Source organism: Hemibagrus wyckioides, linkage group LG07, assembly GCF_019097595.1.
Source record: "Hemibagrus wyckioides isolate EC202008001 linkage group LG07, SWU_Hwy_1.0, whole genome shotgun sequence".
Taxonomy (NCBI): Eukaryota; Metazoa; Chordata; class Actinopteri; order Siluriformes; family Bagridae; genus Hemibagrus; species Hemibagrus wyckioides.
The window spans coordinates 13473283-13492201 of NC_080716.1; the positions used below are offsets into that span (position 1 = coordinate 13473283).

An 18919-nucleotide genomic window follows, 5' to 3' on the forward strand; every position below is an offset into this window, starting at 1 on the left:
AAATGATACTGAGCTACTATTGATGAATCAAATTTTGTTTTGCTGAACACAGTGAATCATCATTGTGACTCAATAAAAAATAATAAGCAAAAAAAGAATTCACTTTCACACAGTCTGAGAAACCAGAGGAGCTTCAGCTCAGTTGAAATAGTCGAGCTCAGCTATGTAAAAAAAAAACAGAAATCCTGATGGGAGTGCTCTATTCGAAGATGGCAATGTCCCCATCTAGAGTGCACAAGGAATCACTGAATGGTTTGAGAAGTAAGAAAATAATGTAGATATAATGTAATGACCATTCTGGACTGTTAGAATCTTAAATTATTTGCAACTAAACAGAATATAAATGTATGAATTAGAATAAGCATTATTTGCATTACAGTCATAAAAATACTGATTTCATTTCAGGGCGATGAAAAAAAATAAATATTATATAACATGCTATAGAAAAAATAAATATATAACAAAAAAGTACTGTAAAATGATTAGAAAGGTAAATATGTCTACAGTATTATAAAATATAGCAAGATCCTTGTTCATTAAGTGAGATTACTGAGATATGAGAGGTGAGAAGCTGATTGTTGATTTATTTGCCAGATGTTTAACCTGACTATTTTAGTGTTAAATGTTTTTTTTTTTGTTTTTTTTTTAAGTCTTTAGTCACACACTTAAGGGTCATGAAGCAGGAATTGGTCAAGCAGGAAATGCTGCCTTCTTCTGGTTTGATGACATCTACTGAAGTAACAATAGCCAGGTTTATGTATTAGTTTTATGTATAATTACACTTTTATGTACAGTTTACAACTTTATATATAAGGACCACAAACACCACCACCACCAGCAAAACAGTTACTAGATTAATTGCTAAAATGTAAATGTAAAGGTTTATAAAATCTGTTGACGAAATTGACTCAAAGGAACAACACCGCCCCCTGTTGGATCACTGATATTACACAATTCATCCTCCAGGAATACAATACATGCATTTAATATTTATTTAACCGAGGTGTTAGACAGCTAATTTATAAAATGCACAATTTATATAGACATATATAAAACCTACAGAATTTAAAAGGATGAATAATACTATGCGAATACCAATACTAAGCTGAAATTCTAGTGAACTACCTATAGCATAGCATGGATCATGAATCTTTCTGTACTGACAGACCTGATGATGGTGAGCATATGCTATATGGAAAACAAATAATCCTGGTGTTTTATGAAAGTGTAATGAAGCGTGAAGTGTGAATCAGCTATTCATTACACTTTCATAAAACACCAGGATTATTTGTTTTCCATATAGCATATGGAAGCACCAGGATTATTTGTTTTTTTCAAACTGCTATTTTTGTTTTCCAGGTACTGCTGTTCAGTAATACCCAATGGTTCACTGGTTAATCATCTTTTGCTTCTCCCAGTGTCTTAAGATCACTGACAGCTGTAGTGTAGTATAGCATGTCTAAAACTGTATTAGCATGCTTAATTATTTTTACATGCTGTACAAAGCTCTGGCCTTACATCAGTAAGTAATCTGCCAATATGCTTGAAATATGTGAGCAAAGCCTCATATAAAATATAATTTGTTAACATGTTTAACTAAATTAGAGTGTTTCCTTCTACCAGGTTCAATGAGCATGGATTCCAGCAAGTGAAATTCTAGCTTTTAGCAAATATTAGTTATTTACTATATACAGCTCTGGAAAAAATAAGAGACCATTGCAAAATAATCAGTTTCTTATGTTATTTTCTTACAGGTGCATGTATTGGTGAGATGAACAGTTTTGTTTCATTTTTTGTGAACAATATTTCTCCTAAATTCAAAATATAACTATTGTTATTTAGAGTGTATATTTAAAGGAAATGACAACACATCAACATAACCCAAGATCATGCAGTATTTGCAGAGCTTTAATAACTCAAATAAAACAAAATGCAAATAATTTGTAAACAAATTGTGTTAATGCTTTGGGTAAATAACATTAAGAAATCAGTATTTGGTGGAATAACCCTGATTTGCATGTTTTGGCTCCATGCTCTCCACCAGTTTTTCACATTGCTGTTGAGGAACTTTATACCACTCTTTTAGCAAAAAAGCAAACAGCTCAGCTTTGCTTGATGGTTTGTGACCATCCATCTTCCTCTTGATGACATTCCAGAGGTTTTCAATAGGGTTCAAATCTGGAGATTGGGCAGTGGTCTCTTTATTTTTTTCCAGGGCTGTAGTTAAGATATTTTATTTCAGATTAATTCATTAGAAACTGTATAACATTAGCCAAGCATATAACCAGCAAACATACAGAGACTGTATAATGTTTTATTCATCTTCTAAACAGTTTATATGATTTAATAAAGTCACTTAATTTTATTAGTTAAAACATTTTATTTTACTTTTTAATACTGCAAAGGAGCAAATACATACCTTTCACTTGAGCACAATTTTGACATATCACAAATACTGTCTTTTTATAATATTAAGTTTAATATCTCAATACTTTTCCCACACCTTTTTATAGAAGATATTTTGGGTTTTCTAATATATAAGATGTTAAAATACTGCAACAGCAATATTGGTAAGTATATATATTCAAAATGATTTTTTCTTGATACACATACACACAAACACACACACAAACACACACACATACACACACACACACACACATATATATATATATATATATATATATATATATATGTATATACATATATATAATGGATATTTGTTTGATATAAGTTTGTAAACCGTGCAGTGAAATCTCAGTAGAGGTGTTTTTATATGTCTTTATATGTCTACAATGGACTAATCAATAATTCTCATAAAATAGACCCAGGAAGTACAGGCTGTGAAGATACTGCCAAAGCACTAGATGGAGCTAATTCCTTAGGAGCCAGGAGGGGTTTTGGTTATTCAACTGTGTGAAATAGGACCACCACCATGGTTTCTGTTGCCTCTCCTTCTTCCTTAGCCTAACCATCGTATTATATTGTAACAGAATGTTATAAGGGTCAAAATGATCGTAGTTGCTCATATGAATGGTGTTTATTTTATCCATTTCTGGATCCACTGGAACCTTCTTAAGCACAAAGTCCACACGACCAGCAGCCTGCATGTGAGAAGGAAGGTGCACCTTCTTTATGGCTCTGCTATAACCTGATGCTGAGGCACTGACAATGTGGATGCCTGGTGTCAGCAGTCTCCAATAATCACCGTTTTCAGCTGATAAAGACAGGAGAGATGCACATTTAGACAAAAGGTAATACTAATTGTGTGCATCATTTTTGGAGAGGAAATAAGTTGAATAGAAATGGCATGCAGGTCATTATGCAAATACATAGCACAAACTTTAAGTTAAATGTATTTGAGCATTCCTACATTATTACCTGTGGTGATGGAATGCCTGATCCCTCTGACTGACACCACAGCTCCTTTAATGCCATTGCCATCTTCATCTTTGACAATTCCTTTAATTCCCATATGCACCTATATGTTTGCATTGACAGCATTCAATATCAAGTGGCTGGAGTCTAAAGATGCCATTAAACTCAGTCATTATCTGGAGTTAGTGCTAATAAACAACAGCATTAATAGACTGCATGTGCCTTTACCAATCCAATGACACTACATATACACAGTTGTTGAAAAAATTATAAGCAGTTACTGTTGAAATATAACAGAAACAAGACTGAGGGTCAGTAAAGTGTTATAAATATTTAGTCAGACAGTGTTATATATTTATATTTAGACAGTTGTCTACAAATACCCTAACAATCTGGATAGTCATTAATCTATATTGTCTAATATTTCCTCAAGAGTCTGGTATGTTTCGTTAATAAATGGGGGTAAGGACAACCGGTGACTTTTTCCTACAGCTTAATTAGATTATATCATTTATCTTCCCACTATCTGCTCCTCAGTAACTAACTTGCTCTGAAAAGCTGTGCCACAAATGTGTCACGTTTGTTTTCCTACTTGAAACCTTAGCACTGATGTACTGTATGTACAGAAGGAATTCTGTGTACTTCTGGGTTCTTATACATGAGGAGAAAAAGTGTACTGAAATTAGTGGACTTGTTGAGAAAAGTTGAAAAGATGGGCAACGCTGCTCTTTCTGGGTCAGAAAAATGTCAAGAGAAGATTGAAATGAAGTAACTAATCTATAGGTCATATGATTATTATAGATTTAATCATTTATATTAAGTCTTTTTTAAGCTAAGCTATATATTGTGCATTTCTATTGCATACTATTTTTTAAATTTATGCAATGATTGTCTTACCGACTCCAAAAAAGTTAATAGAGCCTCTTTATTTTCTTTCCAGCCTGTATATAGGTCGTCCTCTGCTGGGAATTTGTCACAGCCCAGCGCTACTGTTATCTCAAAGCAGTTTGTGTGGAGGTAATTAAAGTCTCCCATCCCTGCCATAAAAATGAAAAGGTGGGAATTAATTTTATATTAACCTGCTCATGGCGACATTCATTAAATTAATAGCCTATAATGTATTTTTATCATGCTTACCTCCTTGTATGCTGTACCACCGAGCCCCATTCACAATCCCCTCTTTATCAGCAAAGTTGCCACCACACCTGTCAGTGTCTGGGCTAGACATTGTAGCATGGGCATTTGCGTACATCTTGGCCAACTGACTGAAGACCTGCAATTCAAATATCTTGTGTAACACTACTGCAACTGTATTTTGTATTAAGTTTTGTATTGTTTTTGTTGCATCACTTGGCTTGCTGGAGTTTGCAACCAGTACTTATTCATGGCAGTGTTACAACAGTACAGTGATGAAATTTGCCAATTAGCTGCCAAGAGTCACCTGCTCGTCTGGAGTGGGAGAGAATGCGTTCTTTTGGAGAGGATGCTTTGAGAGGTCATAAGGGTAAGACACCACCAGGTCCCCTCCATGAAAGCTAGCAGACAGAACAAATGGAATGGACCGTATCCATTTCATAACAGCATATGTCTCTGGAGCAACCTTTATGTAGACAAAGACAAACACATATTATACTCTGCTGTGTCTATTTAAATATATAAAATCATTACAAATATAGTTTTTTTACTGGTGATCAATTATATTAAATATAATATTAATAAAATGTATTTTTTGGTGCTTCTGTACATATGGATTGAGAACTCCTACCTTACCAAACCAGTATGAGTCTGGGATGGGAATATGGTCATTGCGAAAGTGCTTGATTTTATGCTGGTTGTAGACATAAGAAGTCAAGTCTGGGAAATTCCTATTGAGGTCTATATTCTGGGCATTGTTACGGCCAGCTGTCTGCCCTGTGTATATGGCATCCTGTAAATTTAATATGACAATAAATGGATTTGATCTGGACCATGGTTTTAAAGTTTCTTGTAAAGTATTTAGTAATATTGTTTTTGGAGTAGTGATGATTAAAACCACATGTGCCTGGTTACAAATTCTTGTAAACCATTGTGTGAAATCCATGCATAGTTCAGTGGTTTACCTCAAAGGCATCATAAACTCTCAAAATTCTCTTTTATTAATAAGATGTATTTCTTGTGTAACAAAACAACATTGTGTATTGCCTCTGTCGGGACAAAGACATGTCCGTAAAACTATCTTCTGAAGCTACAGACATTAGGACTAATGTTACATCAGTACAGTTAAAGACATTTGTCTAATAGATCACATGGATAAAAACTTTGCAGAACTGTAGGACAAGTAGGACAACTGAAATCCTAGACACCTTCAGAGGGCATGACTGAGAAAAGGTTAATGCAATAAAATACAAACATTTCCTTCCTCTACCTGGATAGAAAGAAGGAAATGAGAACATTTGTTAGCCAATAGTAAACACATTACTTGGAATCTATGGAACATGAGAGTTGATAGCCTCTCACCTCATCGTACTCTGAGTCTGAATCTCTGAGCACTTCAGAAAGAGCTAACTCATAACCATCAGGATTCATGGAAGGCAAAATGTGGATGCGTGTGGTGTTGATGAGAGTCTGGATCCGTGTGTTTCCCAACAGATATTCCGAGCACAGGTACTTAGCCAAGTGAATTAGCAGCTCTCGGCCCAGCACCTCATCTCCATGCATGTTTCCAATGTACTTGACCTCTGGCTCCACTTACCAAACAAGAGGACACAGAAAACAACTAGCTTAAAGGCCAATATCATCCAATATTAGATTTGGTATGTGTTATAAACAAAAGCTGTTGTGTCTTGTGTTAACAGTGTTGTGTTTAGAGGCTTTTTAAAGTACCCCTGAAAAAGTTAAATGCAGCTTAAGGGTTGTGCTCAACAGAACAAGATGTTAGATTTCATTTCTGCTCCGGTGCATTTACTGAATCATCTTACTGCTATTGCTTTTGAATCACTTACATAGCTCATGCTCTCCAGGGTTGCTTGAAAACTCAATTACCAGCAGGTCTTTCTTTTCAAAACTCTTTCCAATGCTGTATGTCCTTGAAATGTGAGAGCAATCTTCTGCAGTCTTACTGAGGATGTTGAACATCTGTGTGTTGGAGTGATACGTGAATGGGATTACTGATGAGGACTCCTCTATTGGAATGCTATCCATTTCAGGGTCCACATTCTCTTCAAATAAAAGAGTTTTTTAAAATTAGAATTGTATAAGAACACATACATGACATACAAGTTTTTTAAAATTAGAATTGTACAAGCACACATACATGACATCTTAAAAGAAGAGAAAGCTCAGCGAATGTGTCTGTTCTTATTTGATAGTTGAATCAAGGTTGGAGATTTTTCACTCAGATTTGTGCATATCGTGTTACAATAGATTTGGATCCCTTACTTTCAGTGATGAAAAATCACACAAAGAGACTTCTGGTCAATTGGTGGCAACAGTTTGGGAGGAACCACATGGATGGATGGCTCAGGGGTCCACATCAAAATTCTGGCCTTAAAGTATATATAAAGGTATTTTAAGGTATCATTTTTTTTACCCTTTTGTTTACTCAAGCATAATAAGGAAAATATTATTCCTAATGGCCATGGCCGATACCACAAGCTGAGTTGCAAGTTTAGACAAGCAAGACAATCGCAGAGAAATGATGTTCCTTTGAAAGTATACCTTTCATTAAATATTAAAGATTTTCAACCTGGGATTAACTAGGTAGCTGAGAGATTGCTCTAAACATCTGTTAGTATTTTTGCATGCTTAGACAGTCTAAAAGTAGATGCTGCACAATGCTGAGCAATTCTGAGACTTAAAATAGAACATAATACAAAGCAGCAGAGTTGGGGATATGAGTAGTGAAAGGACTTGAAGAGACACGTTATCTTAATTAATACAAAAAAAAGTCACCTTTGACTTTAATCTTTAGCAAATCCCAATCTCAAAGCATTCTGACTGCTATGAGCTGCACCTCTCACAATCGGTTTGAAATGGTGGCGCTCAATCAGGAAATCAGCTGACTACACAGTCTAAAAAAAAGGTTCCTCAAGGGTACTTTGGATAGTTAAGTGCTCTTCACATCCTAAAGTGGTTCTACTTGAAACCTTCTATGATTGGGAACAAAATCGAGTGAAAAACTCCAAAATGCTTTAGGGAAAAAGAACAATAAAAAATGCTGACAATAACCTGCTTGCATAAGTGTGTACACTCTTTAAAATGTGTCATGTGACAGTATGTGACCAATCACATACATGTTCGAACCTTCAAAATGAACTATGATACATCTGTCTTCAACGAAATGATTCTGATTAGCCACAAATAAAGATGAGCTGTTTCTGTAGGATTTTCTGTTTGCAGTGGTCCACAGAGTACTCACAAAGCATGTACAAAATCTCATCATCAAAAGGTATCAATCAGGAAAAGGATGCAAAAGAAATACCAAAGCATTTACCAAAGCAAGTACAATTGAAAACCATGAAGGCCATCAACAAGTGAAAAATGGGGCACAGAGATGTTACCAAGAACAGGATGTCTCTCTAAAATGAATGAAAGGACAAGACAAAAAAAACCCACAGCAACATTAAAAAGAGCTGCAAGAATATCTGGCAAGTACTGGTCACTCTCTGCATGTGACAACAAATCTCTCATATTCTACACATTTAGGGGTAGAGCAGCTAGACAGAAGCGCATTCTCACAAAAAAAAAAAAATCCAAGCCCACACAGATTTTGCCAATAGTATATGGCAAAATGTGTTGCGGTCCAATGAGAAGTAGATTGTTCTAAGGTATAATTCTTAAAGATATATTTGGTATACACCCTGCCTATGCTGAAGCATGGTGGTGGCAGCATCATACTATGGAGCTGCTTTTCTTCAGCTAGAACTGGGGCTCTAGTCAAGATAAAGTAAATCATGAATAGCTCTAAATACCAATCAATTTTGGTACTAAACCGGCAAGCCTTTGCTAGACACATGGAATTTTTTACCATCTAGCATAATAACAACTCAAAACACACATCCAGGTCAAATGATGTATGAAATTTTTGGATTGCTTCCCAGTCAGAGAAGTGAACAGATCTAAATCCTATTTAATACATGTGGAATGACTTGAGCAGAACAATGCACAGGAGGCCCCTTTCAATTTGATAGCTCTGGAGCACCTTTGTAGAGAATAGCAGAATAAAATTGTTAAGGGGTGTGCACATTTATTCAATCAGGTTATTGTAAGATTTTCTTTTTTTTTGTGCGCTCAAATGAAAAAGAAGGATAAGGAAAGATCATACAAAATTCTGAAACACTCATATTAAACATTACCTCTCAGGCCTTCCAGTGGGTCATAGCAGCCCTCCTCTTCACTAACAAAAAAGCGGTCACAGTCCAGGTAGTAAGGCCAGGCCATTCCAATTCGCTCAAACAGGTGGTCACAGGCCTTGTGCACACTCTCACAGGTGCTACGACAGGGCTTCAGGATCTTGCTGTTCTCACAGCGTGGCGCTATGATGGAGCAGCCCAGCATGCGTATATCTGGATTGCACTCCCCATTTAACACTGAATGAACTACATTTAGAAGCATATACTCCACACTCTGCTCAGCCTCAGTGCGACTTTTTTGATCCAGGAGGTTAGGGTACATGGTGGTGGAGTAGGGCATGTCTTTACAGTACGTCAACATGATTTCTGTACATTTGGCTAGACAGGTAAAAGAAAAACACACAATATAACACTAGCAGTAACTAAAATTCAAGTACTTTTCAGTATAGGTAGTAATTTGTGTGCAAATATATTATAATACCCGTTCTGGTGTATTGCCTACATCATAGACCCATAAGCAGTAAAAATGGATTTTCCTGGGATATCTATAATATGGTTGCTACACTGTGCGATAAAAAAAGCAGTATGTGTGTTCTAGCATGACTGGTTCCCATTTCTCTGTCTAAGCACTGATTATCCATTCCAAGTCTTATTATGGCCCTGATGCTTAGTTGTATATATCAGTATCAAAATTTCTTGGACAACCACGCTTCCATTTTGTCTTCAGGAAAAAAAAATCAATTTAAAACAATAAATGTTTTTCAAAAACAGATGTTTCTCATTTCTTGTCACCCTGACACTTTGTTTGGTGAGGTCAGCACATTCACAAAACAGGCTTTCTTACAGATGTTAATGGTAACATCTATATGGTAAACACAGGCTTCATTTATGCTTGTCGTGTGTAATATAGACTCACTGTCCACTTTAATAGTAACACCTGTACAGCTGCAGAAAAAAGTGTGATCTCTATGACTGTGAATTTCACACATAGAGTTTAAACAGAATGGTGCAAAAACATCCTGTGAGTGGAGAGTCTGTAGGCTGAAATGGAATGGTTTGACTTGCCAGGAAGGATATATTAATTCATGTAAGCCCTTGTTACAATTGTGGTGAGAAGACAAGCATCTCAGAATGCACAGTATAACATTGAAGGCACTGGTGGCTCAGATGTCTAATGGTGAGTTGCTGTGTGGTGCAATCATTCACAGGACCTTTTAATTCCTCTATACAATTTTATTTTTTATTTTACATTTATATTCCATTTTGACTATTTTTTAGTCTTTTGTTATACACAGACAGTTGTAATAAGTGTTTGACTGTGTATGTTAAAATACACAGTATAAATATATATACACAATATAAAATTAGAATTTGATTTGACATTTTGAGTTGATAACAACAGCAGAAGACCATATTCCTGGCAGTTTGAACCAATCTGCACATTTTCCTCTGATCACATAGAACTCACTCTATGTTTTTTGCTTTTCACACCTTTCTGTTTAATCTCTACAGACTGTTGTGTATGAAAATCCCAGGAGATCAGCTGCTTCTGAAATACTCAAATCAGCCCATCTGGCACCAACATCCTTGCTATAGAGATCACACTTTTTTTATTCTGATTCAAGCTCTTGACCTGTTCAGGTGTTTCTAATAAAGTGGCATCATAAATTTAATCACCTCTATTAATCACCTCTATTAATCACCTCTATTAATACTATAGTGTACACCTGTTACATGTGAATAAATCACACGATTCAGAAATGTTTGACAATTAAGTGTTGAACTGGACAATTCCTCACACATCTAGACATTATGTTTTCACATATAATTTATATATATATATATATATATTTATCTCACATTTTTCACGTGACCATATTCATTAGTCACATGTGTTCAATTTTGGGCCTTCAAATACTCTTCAAATCATGTGTATTCACATATGCCATCACCTACACGATCAGGCATAACATTATGAGCAGTGAGAGGTGAAGTTAATAACACTGATTATCTCCTCATCATGGCACCTGTTAGTGGGTGGGATATATTAGGCAGCAAGTGAACATTTTGTTCTCAAAGTTGATGTGTTAGAAGCAGGAAAAATGGACAAGCGTAAGGATTTGAGCGAGTTTGACAAGGGCCAAATTGTGATGGCTAGACGACTGGATCAGAACATCTCCAAAACTGCAGCTCTTGTGGGGTGTTCCAAGGAAGGAACAGTGGTGAACCGGCGACAGGATCATGGACAGCCAAGGCTCTTTTATTGCACATGGGGAACAAAGGCTGGCCCGTGTGGTCCGATCCAACAGACGAGCTACTGTTGCTCAAATTACTGAAGAAGTTAATGCTGGTTCTGATAGAAAGGTGTCAGAATACACAGTGCATGACGGGTCAGGGATGCTTTGGCAGCAAAAGGAGGACCAACACCAATATTAGGCAGATGGTCATAATGTTATGCCTGATCGGTGTATAATTAATGTGTAAAATGTATGTGAATATTTCGTAAGGAACACACACCCACATACACAAACACACAACTCACGTTGTTCCTCAGGAGGTCTGCACCGTCCTGTGTGAGAGAAAATATTTGTTTAGAAAATCAGACTTTCAGACTATTTTACGCTAGATGGCGTAGAACTGTTGCCTGATTTTTAAATGACTCCATATGTAACATGTGGTGCACTATATAGCGTGTAAAAGCCAATTCTTTATTCTTCATAAACACACTCAAACACCCTGTTTATATGCACACTCAGTAGACTGACCTATAAATCCAGTTTGACCTCAAACTACTGCAACTTCTGCACTCAGTCTTTATAACTGTACACATAGTATACCTAATGCCTCGTATTAAATTAAATGATGTCATAATCTTACATTTTAAAATCAATTGACTAACCTTGGGAATATCTGCCTTCTCTACAACGCCGCGGGAAACCCCACAGAGCTCTTCCCAAAATGTTGACGAAGAGAAACATCCACAAACTTCTCATGGTGCATAGGTTTCTTCCCATGAAGTTGGTAAAGTGTAAAACTATGTCGGATCCGAAGCTCGCACTGTTTCCAAACTCAGCGTTGTGGATGTCTCCACTCAGCACAGCACTGTACAGCACTCTCAGATTACACAAGGAGAATAAATCAAGAGGAAAAACACTAACGTGTCGCTGCTGTCCACTTTCCCCGAGATGTCTTGCTGAGTTTCTGAGGCACTGGCATGCCTGGATACTTTCTTTTTCCAAATGAAACAGCTGAACGACTTCGTCACATGAGGAGAGTTTATGGGATCATTATTGTATGAAGGTGCTTGCAATATGAGAGGAAAACAAGAGTCGTTGCATCTTATAGGAAAGTTAAAGCAAGCTCTATTTTGAAGTGTAAAGTATTATCCTCTCTCACTGAACCCCTATAAAGAAAGACTAATGTGAGACTATATGAAGCAGTTTGAAGTAGAAAGCTGTTTGAATTCTTTGATGACTATAAATTGATCTAAGGAGTTAGGAGCAAAAAATAAATAAATAAATAAATAAATAAAAATACTACTTTACCCATTTTTGAACAATGAAGTTCATCATATTTTCACAGGTGTAATACTGAACTCAAATAGACACCTGGCAGCAAAGGTCAAGGGTACGTTGTGTTAGAAGAAACCAGTCTAACGTTGCTAATAAGTGACCACTGCTTAGCATCTGCACCTGTTTAAAGATTTATTAAAAATCTACATGTCTGTGCAAAAAGGTTCCCTTTAGTAATCATCGAAAAATCCTCAACCTGACAACAATGTGTCATTATCAGAAATTATTCCAAAGAAAACCCTTCTTCATTAACTCTTCAATGAATCCTTAAATAACCGTCCAAGAATCATTGAGAGATATTTCTCTTTTAGCGGCAACAGTGTGTAATAGTACCAGATATGTATTTGGAATTTGTATCGTATACTGAAGCGTTTTACATGTACAGTGTTTTGAGCGTAGCTTGTATGTTGCTAATATAAGGTCATAGCTTATTACCTGTTAATATGTCAGGCCAAGGAGATATCTAAAAGAGCAGAACTCCTAGTTCAAATGTGTATGCATTTAAAAATAAAATTCCCTGGAAACCATTTTTAAAGTGTTTCATAGGGTTATTTGGACCAAAATGATTTTCCATCCTGAATGGTTTCCTAGGGTTATTTACAGTCTGAAGATCCATGGCAATGTAACAAGAACGCATCAGGAATAACAGGACCAGGCAAAACGATCATGCTGTGTGTGGTATGTGCTGTGTGCTATCTGGCATGTGTCAAAACCTCAGGCATATGATAAATGCCTTCCAATCCCTTCATGTGAAAACTATAATGTTAAATGCCAACCCCAGAACTGTCAGTTCTAATACCCTTCTCTTTCCATTGCATTTACTGAGAAAGGTATTTTCTAGGTTGGGACGAAAATAGAATTTAGCATGAAAGATCAGCGGGCTTTCATGCTTTGACCATTAACCTGAGCGAGTCTCCGTATTAGTCATCATCTCCATTCATTTGCTTCTCCGCAGTATTGTGGAGCTTTAACTACTAAGTGTGCACAAAGCAGTGCTTATTTTTATTTTTATATAGTAATAGGTGAATAGACTCCATGGGAGCAAGCTGGCACAGATTTATGTTTTGCTTTTGAAGGGATGTTGGCCACTGTGACTGTGATTTTCGTATTGTTTATTGGATGCAGGCATTAACGTAAAATACTACACAGCTTAATTTAGCTTCATCTATATTTTCCTTTCTTCACCATGTTCACAAAACAGTACATGTATAACAAAACCAACACAAATATGGCTGTATAAAGCACTTCATTATCATTTCATAAGTTCATTTCACAACTCCCAATACCACAAACCTGCCTTACTAAATAAAACAACATAATTTACATTATAAATTACTTTATATTGTGCAACATATATACACTATGTTTACTTGTAGAAACACAATGTGCACAATATGCTGCTGTAAAAAGAATCTAATACATTCAGTTACAACCTGTTCTAGGTACTATAGTGTGATATTCGACTTTGGCTGTTTGGTAACTAAGAGTTACAAATAATAATTTGTAAGAGCAAAGTGCAGTATTTTCCAGTGACTGATCTGGGTTTATAAATGATTGAATTAATAATAAAGTCACACTAAATTAAGAACAAGAGCCATTTCATAATATATAAATAACCTGGCTGCCTATCAGTAGAAACATGATAATGAAGATAACACATTTTATCCATCATGAGAGGTTCAGCAATGCCATTAACACACTGTGCATGCATGCGCATGGCACATAGTTCAGAATAGATCATATCACATGACACCTTCCACTGAATAATGTTTAATAATCTTGGGGGAAAAAAACTTGAAAAGAAAACACACACATTGCAGATGATGGAGCAGCAGTGTCTGTATGTCTGCTGAGGTTCAATTATCGTCTTCTGATGTCTTTGATGTGTGTGTGTGTGTGTGTGTGTGCATGTGTATGTGTATGTGTATGTATGTATGTGTGTGTGTGTGTGTGTGTGTGTGTGTGTGTGTGTGTGCACGTGCACGTGCACGTATTGTGAACAGCACATGGCCACTTAGTCACATATCGCCTTTGTCCACATTTATCACTGCTGTCTGGTCCATAAATCTACGTGTGCATCAAACAATTACCATCTCCATCTACATCTAAGTGATAATCATTAGAACTCTCTCTCTCTCTTTCTCTCTCTCTCCCTCTATTTCTCACTTTCCCACTTTTTGTCTATCACCCTTATACATCTAAGCATTAGGATTTTTGCTTGTTGCAGTGTTAGGAAAATGCCATTAGCTGATTCTTTGGAGACAGTAGTCATTTTCTGTGTCCAGTGAGCTGTTGTGTCCAGAGGAAGGATGTAAGTCACGTTTCAATAGGCGATTGGCCACTGTTACAAGTACTTTCTTGTACTGTTGGCGCAAGAGAGAATATGCAAAGGGATCTGAAGCTGCCTTGCTGTATGTTAAGCACTTGCTGATGATACCCCAGTATCGGTTGATATCCACAAAGGGAAGAAGCTCTGTCAGCCTAGAAAGCAGAAAGTAGTAACCATTAACAACTCAATCACAGTCAGGGGAAAGAAAGAAGAACGTTACCCCAATAAACTCTTAGAACCAGTTGCCAGGCCCAGACTTACATTCCTCTTCAGTGTAATAATAAAAGTTTAATACATAATTTAAGTAGTTGATAAATATTATGCTTTAAGGGCTAATATCAGACCTCCTTCAATTGTTTTTGATTTTTTTTATGTGATTTGAAGAATTGTCTTTATGAGAAGAAAAATCAGCAGGAATTAAAGAAACAAAGGGAAGAAATAGAGGGGGAGAAAATTCTATAGGATGCTTTGAGACTATTAAAGGCATCAAGTGCAAATCCCCTGAGAAACAGAAACTATTGATAGGATCTTGTCCTATCACCTCTGTCACACCGGCTATTCTTAGAAGCGCGGATTTTTATGGGGCGCGTTTACGTCACCACAAGGCTCAATTAAATGACGCAATTAAAAAGCATCTTAATAGACTCTTAACAGTAAAACACATTTATAGGCATTTCTTCATGATTCTGTTCTGAGGAATGGACATTGCATCATTAAAACATTAGGAATGACCGAACATGAACATGTCACAACATGTTTCATTTGCATAGCACCTACCTGGTTATGACATATGGGGCGAAACAAATAATAAATGATCCAATAAATATACTGATTTTCTTCGTTGCGCGCTGTTTCCTCCTCTTTTGCTCGGCCAAACAACGCTGTTTAACGCTGCAAAAGAAAGAGAATGTAATGAGAAATCTCCCGACAAGAATGGCAAACATAATGTGCAGAAGGTATATGAGAAAGCGACATGAATACCTTGGGTGTATATCAACAAGCAAGAAGAGCGTCTGCATGGTTATGATGTCGATCCTTTTGCAATGAAAGCGTGCGACTTTGAGCACTTTTAAGTAAGTCACGCACAACACGAGCAGCGAGAGCATAAAGCTGGCGCCGTGGAAGGCCACGGTGAAGGCGGCGAAGTCTGTGCGGGAGCTCTCGGCGTTCAGGCGCAAGGTGCAGGACGCGTACGCGCGGCTGTAGTCGAGCCAGGAGCGCAGCAGCGCCACCACGGAGAAGGCGAGCGAGTGGAGCCACGCGTAGCACACCATCAGCAGCGCGTCCCTGCACCGCATCTTGCTCGAGTAGCTCAGCGGGAAGACCACGGCGATCCAGCGGTCGATGCTGAGCGCCGCCATGCTTAGCATCGCGTTGGCCGTCAGAAACGTGTCGAGGAAGCTGACCGCGCGACACAGGCAGTCCCCGAAAGGCTGCTGGTCCTTTACGATCCCGACCAACGTGGACGGCATGTTCAGTACGGTTATGAGCAGGTTGCAAAAGGACAAGTTCGTCGTGAATATGCCCGGCACCTGCCTGCGTATCTCGCTGCTGTGCGCGAAACATAGCAAAACCAGCAAGTTGGACAACAAGGAGACCGTCGCGACCACGACGATAAAAAGTGCGAGCAGGATCTCCGCTAAGTCCATGTCTCACTTCAGAAGTCTCGTTGAGGTGCGCCCAAGCCCGGTGATCGAAAACACTTCGTTACATCCATGATTCCTCATGAGTTTGTCCGTCTTGATCTTCTTATAAAAGTGTATACATCAACTCCAAAAAAGTGTAATGAAGCGCAAGATGAGTGCGCTGTCCAGCGTTCTGAACCACAAAGAGCGCGCGCGCGCGAATGTCTCGTTTTAATTCCCAAAGCTCCTAAAAGTCGCGCGTAAATCTCTTAAACAATGCATTTCTGACAGAGTTCTAACAGATTCGTTATAGTTTTGTACTGCATAAAGTCCGTCCTCCCAAGACTCTACTCTTCTCCTTTCTCTGTCTCTCTCTCAGTGCCAACTCACTGCGACTGTCAAGCTCACGAGCGCCTTGTGATCAGATCATGCGCACACATCAACCCACCGTGGGAGGCCACAGAGCAACAGGCCTAGTACTCCTGCAACTATTTAATGTAATCACAATTACAACAAAGTAAGGAGATTAACTGACGACACTAGACAGATAAACTTATAGCATGGTGCAAAATGTGTTTCACATTTTATTTATTAAGAACTGCGGTTATCAATAAAGTGCAATAAGATCAATCCTGTTATAAGCATAACAATGCAAAAATGATTGAATCCCAATTATCCATGGAATTCAACAAAGCAGCAGTTTTTCCTTATCTAAAACAAAACTGTCCTAATCCAATATCAGAGAAAACAGAAAAGCCAGCCTAACTGATTTAAATTTATAAACATAAACTCAGGCTTAAATTACATACTATACACAGTTCGGTAATGAAAATAAAACTAGGAACTTATTTTTAGCTATTGTGTCCTACATTAAAGAAGACACACCATAGTTACAGAATTAGTATTCAATTATCAATCGTAACACTTTGTACAGCAGTTTCAGAGTTTAAGTCAAAGTTTCATCTGTAAGTCGATAGGCAACTGTGGAACTAAAAATATAAAATCAGCTAGACAATGGCTGCTAGTCTGCTACAGCTGTCCAATGGTCCAGTGTGATACAAAAGGATAATGCGAAGTCTTCTTCTGTATAACCTATTCACCTCAGTGTCCTGTCTCTAATATCCGACAACCTGAGGATGAAAAGACTTTACACACTAGATTCTCATTCAAAGTGAGTGGGGAATGACTTGTTTCATTTAGTTAGGTCAAATGTAACAGAGCTATATCTTTAATATAGCAGTACATAACTGAATGCAACTACACCATTTTCATTTATTGAAAATATCTATAAACAGAGGCTTTGCTGTCACATCAAGTATAGCCGAAACCTTTCATGAAAATAAGGAAAATTAATATTTATATGCAACAGGTGATTTAACTCTTAGTTACAGCTCTGGAAAAATAAGAGACCACTGCAAAATAATCAGTTTCTTATGTTTTTTTCTTACAGCTGCATGTATTGGTGAGATGAACAGTTTTGTTTCATTTTTGTGAACTGCTGACAATATTTCTCCTAAATTCAGAATATAACTATTGTTATTTAGAGTGTATATTTAAAGGAAATGACAACCCAAGATCATGCAGTATCTGCAGAGCTTTAATAACTCAAATAAAACAAAATGCAAATAATTTGGAAACAAATTGTGTTAATGCTTTGGCTAAATAACATTAATTTGTAAATAACATTAACAGGATTTGGTGGAATAACCCTGATTTGCATGCATTTTGGCTCCATGCTCTCCACCAGTTTTTCACATTGCTGTTGGGGAACTTTATACCACTCTTTTTGCAAAAAAGCAAACAGCTCAGCTTTGCTTGATGGTTTGTGACCATCCATCTTCCTCTTGATGACATTCCAGAGGTTTTCAATAGGGTTCAAATCTGGAGATTGGGCAGTGGTCTCTTATTTTTTTTCCAGCACTGTATATTCAGGGGCATTGTAAAGTTTTATTGAAGTCAGCACATTTTTAAACATTTATTTTAACATTATCAGCAGCCCCACAATAAATATTTGGTGAAGACTTTCAGCCTAATGACTGAACCTTATCCTGTAATAGTTTTCCTATCCACAGACTGAGATGACAAATCTGTTTACCATGATCATTTCTGTGTTTATTTAGATGCATGTCTGGAGTCATTATGTTGTTGAACAATCCAACTGTGGCTAAGACACAACCTTCTGGCAGAGGCAACCAGATTTTCTTTCTGGCAGAGAAACGAAGCGAGATAACTTTCCACAAGAGCCTACTGACCACAAGCCAAAACAGCCCACACAGCACCAGAGTATCAATGATCCACATCCTTGTGTCACATTGGGTAGAGGGGATTTCCTAATATGCAGTGGTCATTTGTGTGCAAATGGTGTGTGCTTTTGATAACCCCAAGCATTAACCATTGAATTCTGAGAGGTTCTTTTTGACCTCCTTCACCACCCTGCTCTGTAATTGGCAGTAGACATGAGAATGTTTATATGTATATTGCATGAGTATCTGTGTGGGAGATCCATCCTTCCATCCATTTTATGTACCGCCTATACTACACAGGGTCATGGGGAGCCTGGAGACGATGCTAGAGGACTTATGGCACAAGGCAGGGGACACATGGGACATGGTGCCAACCCATTGCAAGATGCGTGGGAGATGCCTCTTAAAAACACTGCATTATGCCTTGATTATTTCACTATGG

At 37.4% G+C, this 18919-nt stretch overlaps 2 protein-coding genes across 3 annotated transcripts; both read right to left on the reverse strand.

The window, feature by feature from the left end:
* Window positions 1-1887: 1887 nt before the first annotated feature.
* Window positions 1888-11960, reverse strand: LOC131356818 (carboxypeptidase Z-like). Of its 2 annotated transcripts, XM_058396029.1 has the most exons (11): window positions 11608-11960; window positions 11251-11277; window positions 8712-9086; window positions 6360-6575; window positions 5875-6104; window positions 5144-5305; window positions 4820-4978; window positions 4516-4651; window positions 4276-4415; window positions 3382-3481; window positions 1888-3217 (listed from the first exon to the last, which is right to left on the reverse strand). In XM_058396029.1, the coding sequence occupies exons 1-11, from the start codon at window positions 11720-11722 to the stop codon at window positions 2874-2876; spliced, it is 2004 nt and encodes a 667-aa protein (XP_058252012.1). In that variant the 5' UTR covers window positions 11723-11960; the 3' UTR covers window positions 1888-2873. The 2 variants fall into 2 exon arrangements, with proteins under 2 accessions (XP_058252012.1, XP_058252013.1); XM_058396030.1 differs by lacking the exons at window positions 11251-11277; window positions 11608-11960 and having other exon boundaries at window positions 6360-6573; window positions 8712-8852.
* Window positions 11961-13404: 1444 nt separating this feature from the next.
* On the reverse strand, window positions 13405-16711 carry gpr78b (G protein-coupled receptor 78b). The gene is made up of 3 exons (XM_058394134.1): window positions 15591-16711; window positions 15387-15500; window positions 13405-14761 (listed from the first exon to the last, which is right to left on the reverse strand). The coding sequence occupies exons 1-3, from the start codon at window positions 16256-16258 to the stop codon at window positions 14524-14526; spliced, it is 1020 nt and encodes a 339-aa protein (XP_058250117.1). The 5' UTR covers window positions 16259-16711; the 3' UTR covers window positions 13405-14523.
* Window positions 16712-18919: the final 2208 nt, after the last annotated feature.

What these genes read in the sequence shown, in the direction of transcription:
- gpr78b (XM_058394134.1), bottom strand. Translation starts at nt 16,258, where the DNA reads ATGGACTTAGCGGAGATCCTGCTCGCACTTTTTATCGTCGTGGTCGCG. An exon ending in CTTGTTGATATACACCCAAG is followed by an intron (nt 15,501 to 15,590) that starts GTATTCATGTCG and finishes TTTCTTTTGCAG; the next exon opens with CGTTAAACAGCGTTGTTTGG. An exon ending in GCCCCATATGTCATAACCAG is followed by an intron (nt 14,762 to 15,386) that starts GTAGGTGCTATG and finishes TCTGCTTTCTAG; the next exon opens with GCTGACAGAGCTTCTTCCCT.
- LOC131356818 (XM_058396029.1), bottom strand. Translation starts at nt 11,722, where the DNA reads ATGGGAAGAAACCTATGCACCATGAGAAGTTTGTGGATGTTTCTCTTC. An exon ending in AGAAGGCAGATATTCCCAAG is followed by an intron (nt 11,278 to 11,607) that starts GTTAGTCAATTG and finishes TCTCTCACACAG; the next exon opens with GACGGTGCAGACCTCCTGAG. An exon ending in CAGACCTCCTGAGGAACAAC is followed by an intron (nt 9,087 to 11,250) that starts GTGAGTTGTGTG and finishes TTACCTGTCTAG; the next exon opens with CCAAATGTACAGAAATCATG.